We start from the raw sequence: 18278 nt of genomic DNA, 5'->3' as shown, positions 1-18278 counted from the left end.
CCTTCTTTTAATGAGGCATTTTAGCATTAAATTCTCTTGTTTAATGAAGGAAAACAGTTTTTTGCTAGCCAAAAACCAGGAGTATTTGTGCCGGACAGCAGGTGCTGTGCTTCAGATAAGGAAAATCTGTTGCATCTACTAGTATTGCAGGGAATGGGCTGAGCAGAAGGCGAGCTTATCTGTTCTGCTTCTGCCTCAGGAGCTGTTGTTAGGGACTGTTCTGGCAGAGCAATTCCCAGGGGAGGAACAAAACCATCAGCAGAGATGGTGATTTGGCTGCAGGTGAGTGAGAGAAGCAGAACTTTCTCCCAGCCTCTGGGGTTTTCCCCTCGCCTTTTCCTTCAGTTTATTAGGCCAAGGCCTGGCTTGTCTGATTACAGAGCCTGGAAGGCAAATACTCTGGTTTGTGCATGGTGGGAGGTGAAGGGGGAAAAGGAACAGAAAAGGAAAAGAAAAAGGAAAGGAAAAATAAAACGAAAAGGAAAAATAAAAAGAAAAAAAGTCTTTTAGAGCCTTTTTCTGCTACCAGTGGAATGGGGAAAAAAATGTGTCAGTGATGCAGAAACAACTGTCAGTGATGGGGAAAGCCACAGCAAAAAGCACTAAATACACACACCTGCGGTATGATCTCTGCTGGCTTGTTTCTCTTTGGCCTTCCAAATTCTGCACTCATTGCTTTGTCTGGTTTTAGCTTCCTTGCTTTCCCTCCCTAACGTATCTTCAAAAGGCTGTTATTCACAGAATCATGGAACAGTTTGGGTTGGAAGGGACCGTAAAGATCATTATTCATCTGTTATTCTGGCCTTGGCACCGCTGTTTCTCCTTTCTTACCTTGCCTCATCCCCCCCCATTGCTCTTTTCTGGGTGAAGACTTAAATCCTCCCTGGAGCTGGCTCGCGTGCCATTGGGAACACAGCTCCGAACCCCATCAAAGGCCAGGCGGCACATATTAAACAAGAACTGGAGATAGCTGTGAAGACGAAGTTAGTAACAGGCAGAAGGCATTTCCCCCCTAGGAGACCTTAATGAACAAGCAAGCCCAGAAAGCACACTCCTGCTGTATGGAAAAGCGTGCGGATGTGATGGTTTCGTCCCTTGTTGATGTGGCTGCTCCCTCTGTTGTACAGTAGTTTCGTGAGCAGGAGGCAGGAGGAGCAACTGTATTGTTATGTTTAACACCTCTGGTGAGTATTATGGGGCCAGGGGCTCAGGCTGGGGACCAGAGGGAGCTGCTGTGCTGCCACCTCCTTTGCTGTAGCACTGTGCCTACAGCCCAAGCACCTTGGATGGAAGTAGTAGGGAGCAGCCTGTGCCTGCAGACCCATAGCCCCTCCTGGTGCCCCTGTTATTTAATGCTCAAATGACTGTCACGAATGCCTGGGGAAAGGGCTGCGTGTGGAATAATGTTTGAAATCTATTTTAAAAAGAAACACACAAAAAAACCCCACCACCCTGTAAATGTTCTTTTTATTAGATAGTGGAGCTAATTTATCCTGTATTCCCTACTGTAATGCTTTTTTATATGGAAAGGATTTGGTTTTGGTAATATAAAGCAGAACACAAGCCTGAAGCACTCTCTGCACGGATTTTGTGTGCGTTTCTTAAGAAAAAAAAAAGCAAAAAAGAAAAAAAAATAAAAGAAAGATATTGTGACAGTGAAGTGAAACGGCTTTAATTTTCACTATTTGCTCGGTGGTAAGTACAGTCACTTTCTTTACCAGAGGAGAAAGAATGAACTCAGGTACAGCAGCTAAAATGAGGTATAAACTGAAGTGTCCCATTCTCCTCCTATGCCTCCCTCCCCACCCCAAGTAAAAACCCCTTGACCAGAAAGGCGGCCAGCTTAGGACAGACAGAACCTCTCCTTTGGCACCAGCTCCAGTTTGCCAGCTGTTAGTTGGGTGTGAATAAGGTGATGGAGGGAGTTATGTGAATGATGAGCTTCCTTCACCCTCAACAGCGAGGGCTCGATGAACACAAGGCTTTGGGTCCATCTCTGGCAGAGAAAGGGGGTCAGCCTTGGTCCTGGCTTGCACCCTCTAGGGAGCACAACTCCCAGCCCTGCATGTTATACAAATGCAGGTAATTCCCTGCAGGTTCCTTTGGGAGAGGGTTTCAGTCCAAGGCCTTTCTCACAGTTTAACATAAGGAAACTGAGGCCTGTGGAGATGGAGTTGTTTTTCTTCAGCAGATCAGTAGCAGAGCATGAAGTGATGCCTCAAGCTTTGGATCCGAAATTATACGCTCAACTGCTACCTGCAGCTGCGATGCCAGCACTTCTGTCCTTAGGGATGCAGTTCTACACAAGCATTTCAGCATCCTCCTCCCTTTCCCCCCATTCACAACAGAGTGAAGACAACCAGCACAGATGGGTTCTGGCAGCACTGTGGATGCTCTGCCCGGGCTCCATCCTCAAGCCACCCTGAGAAACTCTGTCCTCGCCCTCACCTGCTACAAACTCACCTCCTCAAGTGGGCCTGGCCATGTTTCTCCTGCTGCACCTTGCTGATGAGATGGGAACAGGCCAGGGACCACAGCCTTTGCTAGGCAGAGGCATCCATTTGCCCCTTCTCACTTAGTTGTAGAAGTAGTATACAACCCCAGTCCCATTCCATGCTTTATACATTGTCCAGTATAGCAAGATGGAGCAAGAAGCACGAAGATCAAAGAACTTCTTCATCTCTCCCCTTTCAGGACCAGGTACCAATTAGCATGAAATCTCCTACGTGGCCACTCTCTATGTTGGAGCAGAAAATATTGGCAAAACTTGAAGTGGTTTCACTGTGCTAAGTTTTGCAGAGGCAGCTGCTAAGCGTGGACCAGAGGAGTCCGACCTCACCTGATTTAAAGCTCCTTTGGAAAGCTGCTTCCTTCCCACCTGGTTTAACCATCAAGAGGTCTTTGGAGAACTGCTGTCACATAGTGCAGTAACTCATTTCTCCCACCTGCAGCCATCTACAGACCCAGAGTCATAACTAGCTCCTAGGACCTGCAGCCAACACACATGGGAGGACAGCATTAAAGGGACCCTCCATTTCCTTCTTATACAAGATTGCTTTTGCTGTGGTCAGTTTTACTTGTCTTTCCTAGAAATATATCTCCCACCCCCCAAAACCCCCACGATCAAGCTGTGTATACATTCGTGTGACCCCCAAAACACAAAGAATCAAGCTTCATGTACCTATACCAACAACTACAGCCAAAGTGCTGCACTGATGCCACTGCAGCTGCCCATGCAAGTGGTGTGCAGGGTGAGAGCAAAGCCATCACACACAGCTCCCACACGCAGCACCATTCTGTCTCATTTGTGGTATCCATCAAGCTGCACTTGATCATTTCCTGCCTCACGGGGAAAAGGTTTCCCTCTTAAAGACCAGTTCTTCCACCTGAACAGGAAGGCTCTTCTTGTATCTTAGTTGCTCAGTATCATATCTGGGACATGCTGAAAGCAGCTTGGCAGGCATGTGTGGATGGCAGGCTCCAGGATTCAGGATGGTGCCTCTCCATTGGACTTTCTTCTCAGGAAATTACAATTGTGATGTTTCCTGGTCCAACTATTCCCAATATTCTCACCTGACAGACATTCTGCATGGCCAGTAGGTACAATACACACAGTGTCCCAAGTTTATGCAGCTGCTTCTAAATGCCAAAAGCACTAACACGACATACAGTAACTACCCACTACCTTCTTCTAACTCTACTAAGATATTAAATAGCTGTAGATCCTGGTCTCACCAGCAGCTTGAAGGCTGTTGTTCACACAAGCACTTCTATTTGAATAGGCATCTTTATACTGGGATTTTGGGATGTCAGCTCTATTCCAGGGCATGCTTTGATCCAGTCAACAGTAGTGCATGAGTAAGAAGTCCATATCCTGTACACAGACCTTGTGGCTTTAAGTCACATGGAGAACAAAAAATGCCACCCTCCAGCTGCGGACAGGGATAATCTGCAAGGAAAGCACTAGGAAGTACAGCAGCTAATGCTGTTAAGCCCAGGAGGTGTTGGAGACACTGGCCAGTGAGTACTAAAGCACATTTCATCTGTCCTTGGCTGAGCTACAGAAGGAAATGATGCCTTCATGTGCCCCGCTCCTTGCTTTCTATATCCCAGTTAAGTATCTTAATGCTACAAACTTTGGTCCTCTCTGCCCCATCCCTGGCAGTGTTCAAGGCCAGGTTGGACGGGGCTTGGAGCAACCTGCTCTAGTGCAAGGTGTCCCTGCCCATGGCAGGGGTTGGAACTGGATGAGCTTTAAGGTCCCTTCAACCCAAGCCATTCTGTCATTCTGTGATGCCTGCACATTAGCAGTGCTGGAACACCATCTCCCCACAGCTGGGGCTCATCTCTAAAGGCTGCTCATTGCCCCAGGCAGCTGTACTGATGCTTGCTCTGCTTTTACCAGTAACCGCACCAGCACTCCAGCCCCTGCTTAACTAAAGCATCAGACCTACCTCACACCCCCCATTACTACCATCAGTAAAGCTGCAGCTGTAGGAAGTGTTCTGGGGTGAAGAGAACAGAATCCCAGCCTAGAAACTCCAAGAAACATCCCATGCAAGGGGATGACTTTGTGCTCAGTGGGCCATTTCCAATGGCTTCCTTCACTTCCTACATACTATAGTTCAAGCTGCTTTGCTGTTACCAGTGCTGTCCCTGCAGAGGGACCAAACAAGGGATCTCCATCTTCTTTTCCTCCTGCCAAGCTTTGCACAGCACCCAGTGCAAAACTACAAGCAAGGTGGCCCCTCTGGCAGCAAGGAAGGAAGAAGAGCTGTTGGCAAAGCACTGAACTCAACCTAGCCCCATTCAGCTCCCCGGGCAGTCCATACTGGCTAAAAGGGAAGCAGGATGCACATAAGGACATACCCCACCAGGCAAGTGGCCAGGCTTACAATGGGAGCAGCAGCATCCTCTGTTGGCTATCTCTCCATCCTGCCTCCTCAGGGATTTGGTTTCAATGTGCTGGTCTTGGTTTGTGCTTTGTTCTAGCGGGTTCCGAGCCTGTGATCCCATCAGCCAGTTCCATCCTGCAAGGAAACTGGCTCTTCCCTGAGCCTGCCAGGCTCACACACCTCCCTGAGCCTTCCTCCCACTGCTCCTCACCTCCTGCAGGACTGGGGATGCTGCTCCCCCCTGTTTAACCAAGCAATGCCACCAGCACCGGGTTACTCACTGATTCATGCCGGTAAAGTGGAAATGGAGGAAACCACTTTAGAACCAAAAGGGACTAATAAAATAAACAAAAAAGAAATAAAAGTTATAATTATAACACAAAATTACCGACACAACCCCCCCACCCCCACCCTTCCCATAACAAAAAGCCCAGGAATTAGACTTTCTTGGGACGGCGTCCAACTTGGTAGTAATAATAAATGCTGATGAGGACGAAGAGGACTCTGCTGACCAGGAGGAGCACGGCACCGGTGGCTATCCGGCTACTCTCAACCAGGGAGACAGTGGTAACTGGAGGAGAAGGAGGGAGACAAGGCGGAGATTGGTGGTGAAGAAACAGATGCAGACAAACAGCACAAAGCTGTTTTCTGCTGCCCTCTAACGTGGTGACTTAGCAAGGCCTGCTGAGGCTTGGGAGCAGAGCAGCTTTCAGCACAGGCTCATACACATGAACCCAAGGCAGAGGCTCTTAGCTTGATTTCACAGCCTTGAATTAGCCACAGACCCACAGAGCTCTAAACCCAGCAGCCACAATCTGAACAAGTCATTCAAGTTTCCACCATGCTCGGGTATTAATTGTGGATGCTGTGTGTTCCTGAGCTTGCTCTGTGGCTTGGCCCCATCAGTGCTGATAAATATTTTACAGCTTTAGAAGCATCCACAAAATGCACATGGTCCACGCACACTGAGCATCTCTCCTTTCTGGTTACCACTACATAGCCCATATCTCAACCAGCTATCTTATAACACAGTTAGTGAGCTTCCAATATACACATAAAAGAACCCCCTTCACTGTTAAATATAGATAAGCTCCCTAGAAACAAACTGAACTGCTATTCTCTGGTTTGGCAAGACTGAACATCCCCCTTTTAAGTGTAGGTTGCTGCAGCCTTTTCTTATTAGCCACAGGATCTAGACAGCCCGCTCCAGAGCATAACCACTGATGGCTGTGAAGATCAGGGTGGTTTTAGGGGAGAATAAATCCATAAATCCTAAGAGGAAGATGTTTCCCATGTACCTGGGCACCTTCCAGTGAGCAGCCCAAAGCAGAGGCTACTCCATGGGGAAGAAAAGGGAGATGCTGTAGAGAAGATGCTCCCATGGCCAGGTTATCTTTGCCTGCAGAGCAAAGGAGCCACTTCCAGCAAAAGCTGGAGACAACACGGAGACAACCAGGGATTGGGTGCTTCTCCAGCTGTGCCAGGAAATCCCCATCAGCTGATTCCACTATGACCCCCCCCAGAGCCTCACCCCACAACAACTCCTTCAGCTCAGAGTTTACTCCATCAGATCCAAAGGTAGAGCTCCAATTTCATATATGGTCCCACCAATGGTTCTCCTGCCCACTTCTCCCTCCTCCCTGTATGCTTTGGGGTACACAGCACGTACCCCCACCCTTTGCATCCCCCTCTTCCTCCCTTCTGGATGGCCGCAGCTACTCACCCAGGAACTGCACGGCGAAGTAGCAGGCCTCAGTCAGCAGGGTCCAGCGGATAATCACCTTTTCTGCCGTGTAGAGAGCGTTCCACATGATGAGAGAGATGCCTGCAGAGGGGGAGCACAGCAGAGCTGCCCGAGGGGCTCAGGAAGGGGCAACTGGTGCCCGAGAGAGGTTTCTGCCTCCCATGGATGAAGGGATAAAGGGAAGGAGGGAGGGATGCAAGAAAGGAGGGAGGAAGGAAGGGACGAAAAGAAGGAAGAAGGTAAGAAGGGATGGACGGAGGGAAGGAGGAAGGTAAGAAGGGATGGACGGACGGAAGGTAAGAAGGGATGGACGGACGGAAGGTAAGAAGGGACGGACGGACGGAAGGTAAGAAGGGACGGACGGAAGGTAAGAAGGGACGGACGGAAGGTAAGAAGGGACGGACGGAAGGTAAGAAGGGACGGACGGACGGAAGGTAAGAAGGGACGGACGGACGGAAGGTAAGAAGGGACGGACGGACGGAAGGAGGAAGGTAAGAAGGGATGGATGGAAGGAGGGATGAAGGGAGGGACAGACGCCTTCCGCTGGCTGCCGCGCTCGCCCCGCGCCGTGCCCGCTGCAGTCCCAGCCCGCGCCGCAAGGTGCTGCTGCAGGCTGCGGGACGGACACGCCGGCACGGGCATCCCGCAGCCGCCGGCCTGGCCTCAGCCCCTCCGAACCCCCCCAAACCAACCCAACCCACGCCATTGCCAGCCGCTGCCTGCCCTTCGTTGCCTGCGGCTCCAAAGAGGCACCCGGGTGGGCACGCAGAAGGTGCAGTCCCGGTGCTGAGCTACACAAACCCCGTGCCTTGAATTCTCCACTCCTTTTACAGACCGTTTCTCTAAGCTCCCTGCACCTTCCTGTCCTCTGTCCCCACCTCTTCGGTTCCCTCCCGGGAAGCCATCACTTGCCCCTTCTCGCTTCCCACTCCCACGAAAAGGGTCTGCTCCCAGCTTCATCCTGGTATGGGTGCATGGGACCTTCCTGGGATGCCATTGCCTGTCCCTTCTCTCTGCCCACTCCCATGAGGAAGGTCCGGTCCCAGCTTCATCCCCAGCACCCCACCTCCTAGCCCATCTCCAAGCTCCCTTTGTTGGGGCACTTCGGATACACCCCTGCTGTTAGGACATGCACATCCATCCCTTCTTACCCTACCTGCGACGAGCCTGAGCCCCTCCTAGGAAGAAGCATCAGTAGCTGAGCTTTCCAAAATACCCCTAAACAATTTCTTTGCTAAGAACAGATGTTCTCCTCTCCCACTGCAGCTGCCCAGCTGTACAAGGGCTTTGCCCCCTCCTACTGCTTTGGCATCACTCATCCCTTTACTCTACATGGCAGCAGCATGCCCTGGGTACAACGGCACAGCACTCACTGAGGAGGGCTCCTCCATAGAGCCGGATGGGAGTCTTGCTGCTCGCTGGTTCCTCCTCGAAGATGGCATCGTAAAGCTGGTCAGGGAAAGCAAGTGCCTGGCAGAGGCAAGGAGAGACTCAGCAGCCTGCACTGGACATCAAAACATGCCCTCTGGGGCAGCAGCACCCCGGCATCAGCCTGTATGGGATTGGAGCTGATGGCCAGGGAATGGGGAATTAAGGAGATGCAAGAAATGTCAGTGTCAGCTCCCGGCTTCATGGCTGGTTTCTGCAGCTGAGGGCTCTGTGCTGCGTGTGGTTTATGACCCTGCTAATGAAAACAGACTCCGGTGATGGGAGCAAACCACCAAGGACACTGCTGGCAAAGCCTATTACTGAGACATGGCGAGGGCAAAGGCCCTGCAAGAGGAAGCAGCAGCAGCTGCTGGAGGCAAGGAAGGGGGATAAATGGCAAGGAGCCAAGCTGGGGCACCTCTTTCACAGCAGGGAGCTGGTGGTGCCCAGGACCACGTCCCTCACTTACCATGATGGCAACCCCCGAAAACATGACGGCGGAAACCAGCTGCCAGACCCTGTGTGGGAGGGAAGAGAGGACCCGGTGTGAGCACACCCATCACTTGTACTTCACAAAGCATCCCTGCTGCCTGATCCGCTATCAGCCTTCATCCTCCCACATCCCACAGCGGAGGCAGCCAGGAGCCTCCCATGGGAGTATGGGCTCCTCACACACTGATTCCTCCAGCCTCAGTGCACAGACCAGCCTTGGTGAGGCAGATCCAAGACCCTCTTCACCTCAGCAGAGAAGGGAGGTGACCCTGCCAATAGGACAGCGCTCAAGCAGGGTCCCAGACCAGGAGCTCCTCCAGTCCCATGCAGCCCCTGTTAGTCTGCAGCACCTACTGTGGGAGAAGAACTTGAGGGCCTCAGGGTTAATTTCATAGAACCATAGAATGGTTCGGGTTGGAAGGGACCTTAAAGCTCATCCAGTTCCAACCGCTGCCACTAGAGCAGGTTGCTCCAAGCCCCTGTGTCCAACCTGGCCTTGAACACTGCCTGGGATGGGGCAGCCACAGCTTCTCTGGGCACCCTGTGCCAGTGCCTCAGCACCCTCACAGGGAAGAGCTTCTGCCTAATGTCTAAACTAAATCTACTGTGGGGGAATAAAGCAGAGCTGGGCTGGTCCTGTGGCTCTGAGAAGCCCCTGCATGGAGCAGTGATGCTGGCACAGCAGTAGAGCTGGTGACAGCAGCCAAAGCTGTTAGGGATGCTGTGGTCCAGGGCCCTCAGATGACCCAGCTCCAAGGTAGCCCAATATCTTACCTGAGCCCCAGTGGTTCCCGGACAGCAAACTTGATTTCATTTCCCAATACTTGGCTAATCTGAAATTCAAACAGAAGACACAAGGTAACTGAGCAAACCTTTCCCCAGTCTTTAGGCAGCATTTGGAAGCCCTAACCCCATGTGAGAGTTTACATGGGCTGGAAGAAGACATGGGATTCACTTGTGACTCCTTGGTCCCTACACCTGCCAAAGGCTGCTTTGATTTCCATCAGGAGCTGCAGCCTCTACTGTTCCTTTAGTGGATAAGCCACCTGCAGCACGGGGCTGGAGCAGGGTTAACATTATCTTGTGTCTCCTCTTACCTACCTAAGCAGGGAAATGTCTCCTTCCACATGCCACCTGCATGTCACATCCCCATGGAGCACCAGGTGTAGGAGCATCCATCCCACTCTCACATGCACACTGCCCAAAGCAATGCCTGGCTGTGATTACCCCAGACCACACAGATGGGAAGGCTACACCAGTGACAGGGAAAGGTACTGGGGGAGCTTTTGGAGAGCTCCGTGCTGCTCCCCACACACAGGCAGGAGCTGGGCAATGCCCTGCCAGCATGTTCTCCAGAGCGTATCTGGGACAGGGCTCCTATGGGGACTCACCCATAGGTCCTCCAGTTCTGGTACTTCACTGGAACAGGTCAGTTGCTTGCCTCCAACCTCTCTTCTGAGAGGCACTGCTTAAAGTGCTGCTCCAGTGTCCAGGCTGGTGGGCACTGGTGGCACCATGGGCTAATGGCACCAGCTCCAAGCTACCTTATGGGTGTCTTGGCAATGGATTAAAGCAGCTTGAGGGCCGAGCTCACCCCGTGCTGGTGCTGCCATGGTCTAATGGCACCAGCCCCGAGCTACCTCGTGGGTGTCTTGGGAATGAATTAAAGCAGCTTGAGGGCCCAGCTCTCCCCATTACCATCTGGGTCAGCTCCTGCGTACCCAGCAGGCTCCACAACCCATCTCTACTCAAAGACATCATTGCTTGTGCCACTTGGCCTTCACCCTCCCTTTCCAGGAGCCCCACAGAGCCCTGTCTTTGGCTACAGATGTTAGATGCTAAAGCAACCCCCCACGCCGCCTTGGTTTTCCCAGGTAGAAGCTCTCTTCTCCATCATTACTACACATGGGCTTCCCATACCTTTGAGCGATGCACCTCGCCGTCATCATCCTCCCCGCCGACCCCCAGGATCTTGCGTGTCTTCAGCCTGCTCACCAGGTCGGTCTGGCTGTGCTTCTTCATCAGCGGCGGGGGCTGCTTCGCCGCCATGGTGGGGCCCTCGGCTGCGAGGCGGGAAGCAGCTCCGCCGTCACATGAAATTCCACAAGGATCAGGAAGCAAAGTCCAACCACGGCCACGGAATGTTCCTGTTAGGCTGGAAGATGGGTCCTCATCGTCCCGGCGCAGGGACCCAGCTGGCCCCGGCTATGGGTAGCTCATCTCAAGGTGATCCTGCTGTCACCAGGATCTGCTGAGCTGGGGAAGAAATATAATCAGATCAGAGTGGCTTTAGCATAGGCAGTGAGCTATAATTGCTTTTGACCTACAAAGTGTAGTCTAGCCAGGGGCTGTAGTGATAGGACAAGAGGTGATGGATTCAAACTGAAACAAGGGAGATTTAGGTTAGGTTTAAGGAAGAACTTTACTGTGAGGGTGGTGAGGCACTGGAACGGGTTGCCCAAGGAAGCTGTGAATGCTCCATCCCTGGCAGTGTTCAAGGCCAGGTTGGACAGGGCTTGGAGCAATGGTGTAGTGTGAGGCGTCCCTGCCCATGGGGTTGGATCGGATGAGCTTTAAGTTCTTTGCAACCTAAACCATTCTGTGGTTCTATGATTCTATCCCAGCATAAGGCAGTGCCCAGCAGTACTTCCTTCTCATTTCCCAGATGAAGGGAAGTAAATGCTTCCCAGACCTGGGGAATTAGAGTCATTAAGTGATGCTTTGCCTTTAGTCTTTCCCAGTGCCATACTTCACACCCTTCAGCTGCTATTTCAGGCCAAACAACACAAACCTCAGGTATTTACTTGTGTGTCCCCCCAGATGCTGCAGCCCCCTTTTGTCTTTGTTTCATCTTGGATTAGCTGAACACAAACACGTTCTCCTGTTTGCCACTTCACCTTTCCACACCAAGGCACTAGACACAGCTAATCCAGCCTAAGCAAGGACAGGTCTCAAGCACAGCCCCATGCCCTAGCCAAGCCTTTCCACGGCTGCCCCAGGAAGAGATGATTTACACTCATGGCTAAAGACTTAATGAGTCTTTTGGGAGTCATAAAACAAGGTGCCAGTTATTTTGGCATGGTGCATGCAAGTCTTGTCCTGCTGCCTTGTGAGGGATTTCCCTCTTGCAGGGAAACCCTTCCCTGTGGTTGTCTACACAAGAGCGGGCAGTCATGTCTGTGAGTACCCAATATAACCCTTTCTGTAAGGCAAAGCCAAGAGGTCTCACTGGGACAGTACGAAGACTGAATCCCATGATCAAGGATTTAATAAGACCCTCTCAGCAGGCCACAGGCAAAATGCCTTTCAGCTACTGGGGCTTTGCAATTGCTTCTTTGGGATTGCAAAAGGTTTAATTGGGTTTTGGGGCTTTTTTTGCTCTTATTCCACTCAATAACCAAGTCCTGGAAAGGCAGCTCAGAGCCAGATGCAGCCATCATGGTCTAGAAATACTGCAGAAGTGGGACAATGGAAAACAACCACCCAGGAGGAAGGTGGGAGCTGTATCTACTCATGCCTACACCCAAGCACAAGGCAAGAAGGTCAAAAGGTAGATACTATGTAGTAGAAAAGTTTGGATTTACCATGTCTGCAGTTTGCCAACCCAAATGACTTGTGTGTACTCAAACCTAGATAATCTACACACAAAATCTGCCCCATAAACCAAACTGATGTGTCACAGAAGACCTCCGATGTCTCTTACACAGATCCTGCAGTGCTTTCTCCTCCTGGCAGACCCAGACTCACAAGGTTGGATGCTGAGTGGTTTCTCACCACTGCTGCTGAAACCAGAGACCTGTCACTGCGGTATTTCTAGCCCAGCATTTTCTGACCAAAGCTCTCCAGCCCAATCCAGCCCTATGAGGACCACTCCGAGGCCATCCTACATCCCTCACCTGCTCCAACACAGCCCATGGGACATAGGGACAACAGTCCCAAGCGAAGGGCTGATGCATGGTACCCAGTGAGGACCCTCACACCCCTGTAAAGGCGCTGGGTACCTTTTTGGCCACTCTCCCCCTCCATGCTTTGGAGGGGAACAAAGCAAAGTCGTTCCCAAAGCCTTGTTAGCTGAGGGAACAGTCTAAGCAGCGGCATCCTTCTGGCCATGGGTCACCAAAGCCCTACCAAGGGATGAGAGACATGGGGCTTGATGGTCTTGGTAGGACTTTGGGTGCTGAGTGTGCTGGCCACACCAGCCTGGCACCTCTGGGTTCCTTCTTGATTGCGAGAAGAAAAAAGAACAGCTTTAAAGCAAAGAAGGTGTCATTTCTGAAGTAATTAATTCCTACTCATACAATCACAGCATTGTCTATCATTAACATGACTTGGGTTTTTCAACACAGTGTAGTTTTAATTAAACAAACCCTTAGATATATTTTTCCTCCTCCTTTGTAACACAAATTAATTTCTTCTCATTAGTGGCAAAGAATAAATTAACTGTGTAATCAGTGACTATTACTTGGTCACTTCTGGAAGGGTTATTGCCAGGTTGTTTGCATGCAGTGGCTGGAGACTGGTTATGAAATAACAATTAATGGTTATGAAATAAGCATTTCAAGACACTGGCACAGGGTGCCCAGAGAAGCTGTGGCTGCCCCATCCCTGGCAGTGTTCAAGGCCAGGTTGGACACAGGGGCTTGGAGCAACCTGCTCTAGTGGAAGGTGTCCCTGCCCATGGCAGGGGCTTGGAAATGGATGAGCCTTAAGGTCCTTTCCAATCCAAACCCAATGATTCTTGCCAGGAAAAGCTGCTGCCCGCACCCCCTGCTCTGTCCTCATGATCAGAAATGGCAAAGGAAGGGAAGATGGGACAGGTAAAAAAGAAAACAGAAAGGAAGGAGAGAAAAGAAAGGGAGGAAAGAAAAACACACCAAAACATCTTCATATCTAGAGAATCTGTCCTTAGGGCAAGAAGCAAAGGAAGGTGATGGAGGCTGAAGGGGCAGGCACTCCATGACTCACCAGTGAAGACAGCAATGAACACCTCTGTGATTACAGAGGCAGTTTTGCAACTCTGATCACGGGCCAAAAAGATCAAAATTTGCCTTTATCAGTTGTCTTGCCAGTTACTTTCAGGGCAGGAGTTTGTGGAAATTCACCCACATCATCATTAACACTGTTCTCCCCTTAAGAGTTCCCACTAATTTGTGGTAAACCACTGGCCAAGAGCCAGGACAACATAGGCCAGATGCAAATGCCAATAAAACAATCACTGAAGGCCATTCTGGTGCATAAACCCACGCTCCTACTGTTCTATGCATAGCTATGGGCATGGCCCCACAGCCAGTCCCACGTTTCATTACCCCCGTCTTCCAGAGGAAGAGCCAGTCTAACAAATACTGGATAGTAATGAACAATGAGCTAATGAATGCATTGGGGCTGATTCAATGACATTCAGACAGCAGATGCCAAGGATTTGAAAACATTATACTTACATTATCCTGACACAATGACAATTTAGAGGATGTTTTCTATTAGCCTGTGCGTTTCCAAAGGGGAACCTCCACCTCCTCTTTCTCCTGAGATTCTTTCTTCCTTAATCCTGTTCCTGAGCATCCCAGGGGCTGTGCAGATCAATCACCATAAACAGGCAATTCTCACTGCCCGTCACAGCTCTCAGTGACGGGCAGTGCCTGTGTGCAGTTGAAAGAGGTGCTTTCTTCCTCCAAAATCCCTTTTCATCGCAGGCTCCTTTCAGTATCTGTTCCCTTGCTCAGCTGTTCAGCATACTGCACTCAATGCTGATAGCTACTGCTTAGTGGTGCAAAGAAACCTCACTGGTGCCACAGTAATGATAGCTCAATCTCTCCCCACCTCCACAGCTCTTCCCCCAGCATCTCTGTTTCCCTCCCAGTGTCTGGAGTGAAGAGAAGCTCTGCAGCACAGGAGAGAGGAGATTCAGCCACACACACGATGCTGCAGCAGCCAGAGCTGTGCACCCATTGAAGGATGCTTACAGCTCCTCAAGAGGGAAACCAGACCCAGGCCCTGCAGGCACCTCAGGTTGAGCACCTATAGCATCATGAAGCCATTGCCAAAGCAGCATCACTATCCCCACCTTCCACATGGTTTGGGTTGGAAGGGACCTTAAAGATCATCCAGTTCCAACCCCCTGCCATGGGCAAAGACACTACATCAGGCTGCTCAAAACCTCATCCAACTTGGCCTTGAGCCCTGCCAGGGATGGGGCATCCACATTGGAATACTTGGAGCTGGGGTTTTCTCACAGCACCAAGGCAAACTGTGTGAGGAAGTTAATTAAAGGAAATTAATGATTTCTCCCATGCCAGCACATGGCTTTGCACACTCTGGGCTAGCAAAACATCTTAAACCAACCCCAGAATAATGTGCAGGTTTTGCTAGGAGGAATATACTGCTACCCATGCTCTTGACAAGAGGTGTCAGCTCTCTACCCTGGAGAAGAGAAACTTCTCCCAGAGCGGTTTATGCAGGTCAGGAAGCCTCAGAGACCTGCAGGGAATGAAACCTGATCAAGCCAAAAATAACCTGATGGTCAGGCAGTACAAAACAATTAGCACTCAGCCACCACAGCAGCACAATGCGGCTGGCACAGTCTGTACACCCAAGCAACGGGGAGACTTCAGAGTTCTCACCTGTAACAAGCCAGGTACACGGGACTCCCTTCCCACAGCCCTTTCTGTACAGAAGGCTCTTTGCAACACCAGCAGGAGACATCTCTTGCCAGAGATTCATCCCCAACTCTGCTACAGCCCTGCTGCTTCCTTAAGCAACTCCAACAGGCACAGGGACACTGTGTCCTCCCTATGGGAAAACCTATAAACCCATACAGCCGATATCCTGCTGTCTGGGTTTACACATGAGGAAAATGCAAAGCAAAATCCTTAGGTCAAAGGGTATCTTCACCGGGTGCCTCCAGATCATCTGCAGACAAAACCCAGACCACAAAGAGCACATCCAGAGCTCACCCTGCAGATTAGATATGCCCCATGGAGGTTAGACATGTCCCACGGCCAGACATGGCTGGATGCCCTCCAACACTGTTTATGAGCCCTGCAGAGCTGCCCATGGCCAAAGAGGTGCAGTGCAGCAGCACCTTGTGCCTACAGCAGCTCCAGCAATCACTAAGTCAAGGGATGCAGCCAGCATCACACTAAGCGAGGGACAATGAAGCCTCTGCAGCCTGATGGGGAGGAAAAGAGTTAAATTGTGTTGCTTACTCTGTTTGCACTGCAGGCAGAAGAGGACATCCAAAGCCTGCTCAGCCTTTCCCATGCATCCTGAACTCTCCCTAGTGCCTGATTTAGGGCTGCATCCCTTGTGCAGGCTTAGCCCCTGCATCCTCCTCCACACTGCTCTATTCCCACTGCCCCCAAGGCACTGCAACTCCTGCCCACAAGCTCCCCATGGCCATAAAAACATCCTGCCCCAAGAAAGCTCCTCAACTGGGACCAAGCCACAGCATCTGGGAGGTATGGCCCAGCTCAAGGATTTTACTGCCCACAGGTTTCACATTTCCTTTTGCCGGGACCACAGGAAAGTTCCTTTCTGTGTCACAGGACATGTTATATAGCAATCAAAACCTGCAAAGTGCTTGGTTTCCCCAGAACAAGGCAGAATAAACTGTGTTGCTTTACTAGCTTCTCAAAGGGGAGCTATAATTAAACACAGCAATCACACTCCTGCTCACCACCTGCAGCAATGCATCAACCCTTCCATGGCAAGCCAGGTCTCCCAGGCTTGACCTTGGGACAGAAATGCTTGTTTGCCACACACTGCATGGCTATGGCCACCAGCACACATGACACCCTATAGGGGTGGATACCTGGCCCCACTGCAGCCCCACTGCATGGGCATGGAGGGCTCCCGACATGGGGTCAAACAGGCTTCACATTTCATCCATCACATGTGCACATCTGGATTATTTACATACAAGACCATCCCCTTCATCATCATCATCCTCCCCACTGCTAAAGCTTTCAGATTAGCTGACTGCAGCAAGCCATCACCCAAAGCCACCCTTGAACCTGATCTAGTGGAAGATGCCCCTGCAGGGGATCGGAACTGGATGAGCTTTAAGGTCCCTTCCAACCCAAACCATTCTGTGGCTCAGGGAGCCTCAGCCCACAGCCCCTCATTGTCCTCACCATCAAGCAGTGAAGTTCCCCAGGGAGCTGGGAGGATGGAGCAAAAGGGAAACAAGACATATTGTGATCGGGTCCTGTTTGCCTTTGAGGGCATTAAAAGAGAAGAATTCTTCCATTTCCCAGCTGCCTTAGGCAGGTGTTTGTGGGAGACAGTCCCAGAAGCTTAGCAGGCCATCTGTCCGGCAGATGATTGCTACAGGGAAACATCAGAAGCTTAAATAAAACCCATATGCACACATACACACACACAGAACCACCAAAAATCACCGAGTAAATCAACCCTTGCTACCGGAAAAGAGCAGCTTTGAAAAGCCAGGAGAAGCCTTCAACCAAACGGGGTGATACAGGTCAGTTTTACACTAATCTGATGCAACTCTGCATTTCATCTCTGCCTCACACCTGAGGCATGACACTGCCTCAAGAGAAGTCTATGGGAAGTAATGCTGGAGCAGGGAAAAGCCCAGACACACAATGCTGACCCACAACACTGCTGAATACTGGATTGTCACAGTGTAATGGGGCTTCTTGAGCGGTTGGAACTCTATGATCTTAAGGTCCTTTCCAACCCAAACCATTCTATGGTTCTATGATTCTTGGTACTTCTTCCCCCAACAACCTCAAACCTCCCCAGATTTTAATTCCACCGTGATCCCAAGCATCTGATAGCTCCTTTCACAAACCTAGGAAGCTGGTACCCTTCATTCCCAACAATCCCCCACCTATGTCCCTTTCCATAACTCAAAGGAAAACAATAAAAGATTACAATCTCGGAGATTCAGTCCCCTCAGTGACACAGGAACACTGTACACTGTCACCAAGGCAGTGATTTCAAAGCCGTTCTTGATGGATTCCCCCCTAAAAGAAGAAGAACTACACCTCCAGCAACAGTATTCCTATGCCTGCAGCCCAGTAACTTACTCAGCACAATGCAACTACTGCAACTTATAAGCTACCGATGTGTCTACAACCTTGAAATGGAAGATGAAATGAGGCTGTGCCACTCCAATATCCCAAGAGCAGGTTCCCAACCTGTTTCATGAGTGGATTTGCAGCATCAGCTCGAGAAGAGCTGCTGCACAACACCCCAGCACCATCAGATTCTTTTTCTTCCATTTCCATAGAAAACAAAGGGTTCCTCTTCTCCCACAGGCTGTCATGATATGACCAGATGTGCAGTCTAGGCTCACACAAAGGGAGGGAAAAAGGGCAGACGAATACATTTGCATTAAGCAGGCAGATTGCCTTTTGGTCTAGCCAGGATATTTCCTGAGTCCCAGGCACACAGGCACTCACAGGACTCATGCCTCAACTTGTGTAAGCAGTAAAGTTTGCTTCCATGGCACAGATGTCCTGTAAATCAGGCTTGATAGGAAATTGCTCAAGTGACCATCAATCAGCGGCTGAGTTGTCACCAACTCCCACGTTGTAAAGCATTCCCATAGTTACATCCTGTAAGAGCATATTAATTATATATAATTTATAATAATACATTAATAAATCAAGTCTATATTATTTCACTATAAATATACAAATAAAGGGTATGGTTTGATCCATGTGGACTGACTTTGAGTCCCACTGCACAGTGATGAT

General features: G+C 50.4%; 1 protein-coding gene across 1 annotated transcript; it reads right to left on the bottom strand.

Moving 5' to 3' along the window:
* Positions 1-5332: 5332 nt before the first annotated feature.
* TP53I11 (tumor protein p53 inducible protein 11) lies at positions 5333-10608 on the bottom strand (the record flags this gene model as incomplete). Its single annotated transcript, XM_080619632.1, has 6 exons — positions 5333-5466; positions 6619-6720; positions 8013-8109; positions 8537-8585; positions 9334-9392; positions 10480-10608. The coding sequence occupies 6 exons, from the start codon at positions 10606-10608 to the stop codon at positions 5333-5335; spliced, it is 570 nt and encodes a 189-aa protein (XP_080475758.1).
* Between the last annotated feature and the right edge of the window lie 7670 nt (positions 10609-18278).

Source organism: Psittacula echo (genome assembly GCF_963264785.1).
Source record: "Psittacula echo genome assembly, chromosome: 5".
Lineage (NCBI taxonomy): Eukaryota > Metazoa > Chordata > Aves > Psittaciformes > Psittacidae > Psittacula > Psittacula echo.
This window is presented reverse-complemented; position numbering and strand designations above follow the sequence as displayed.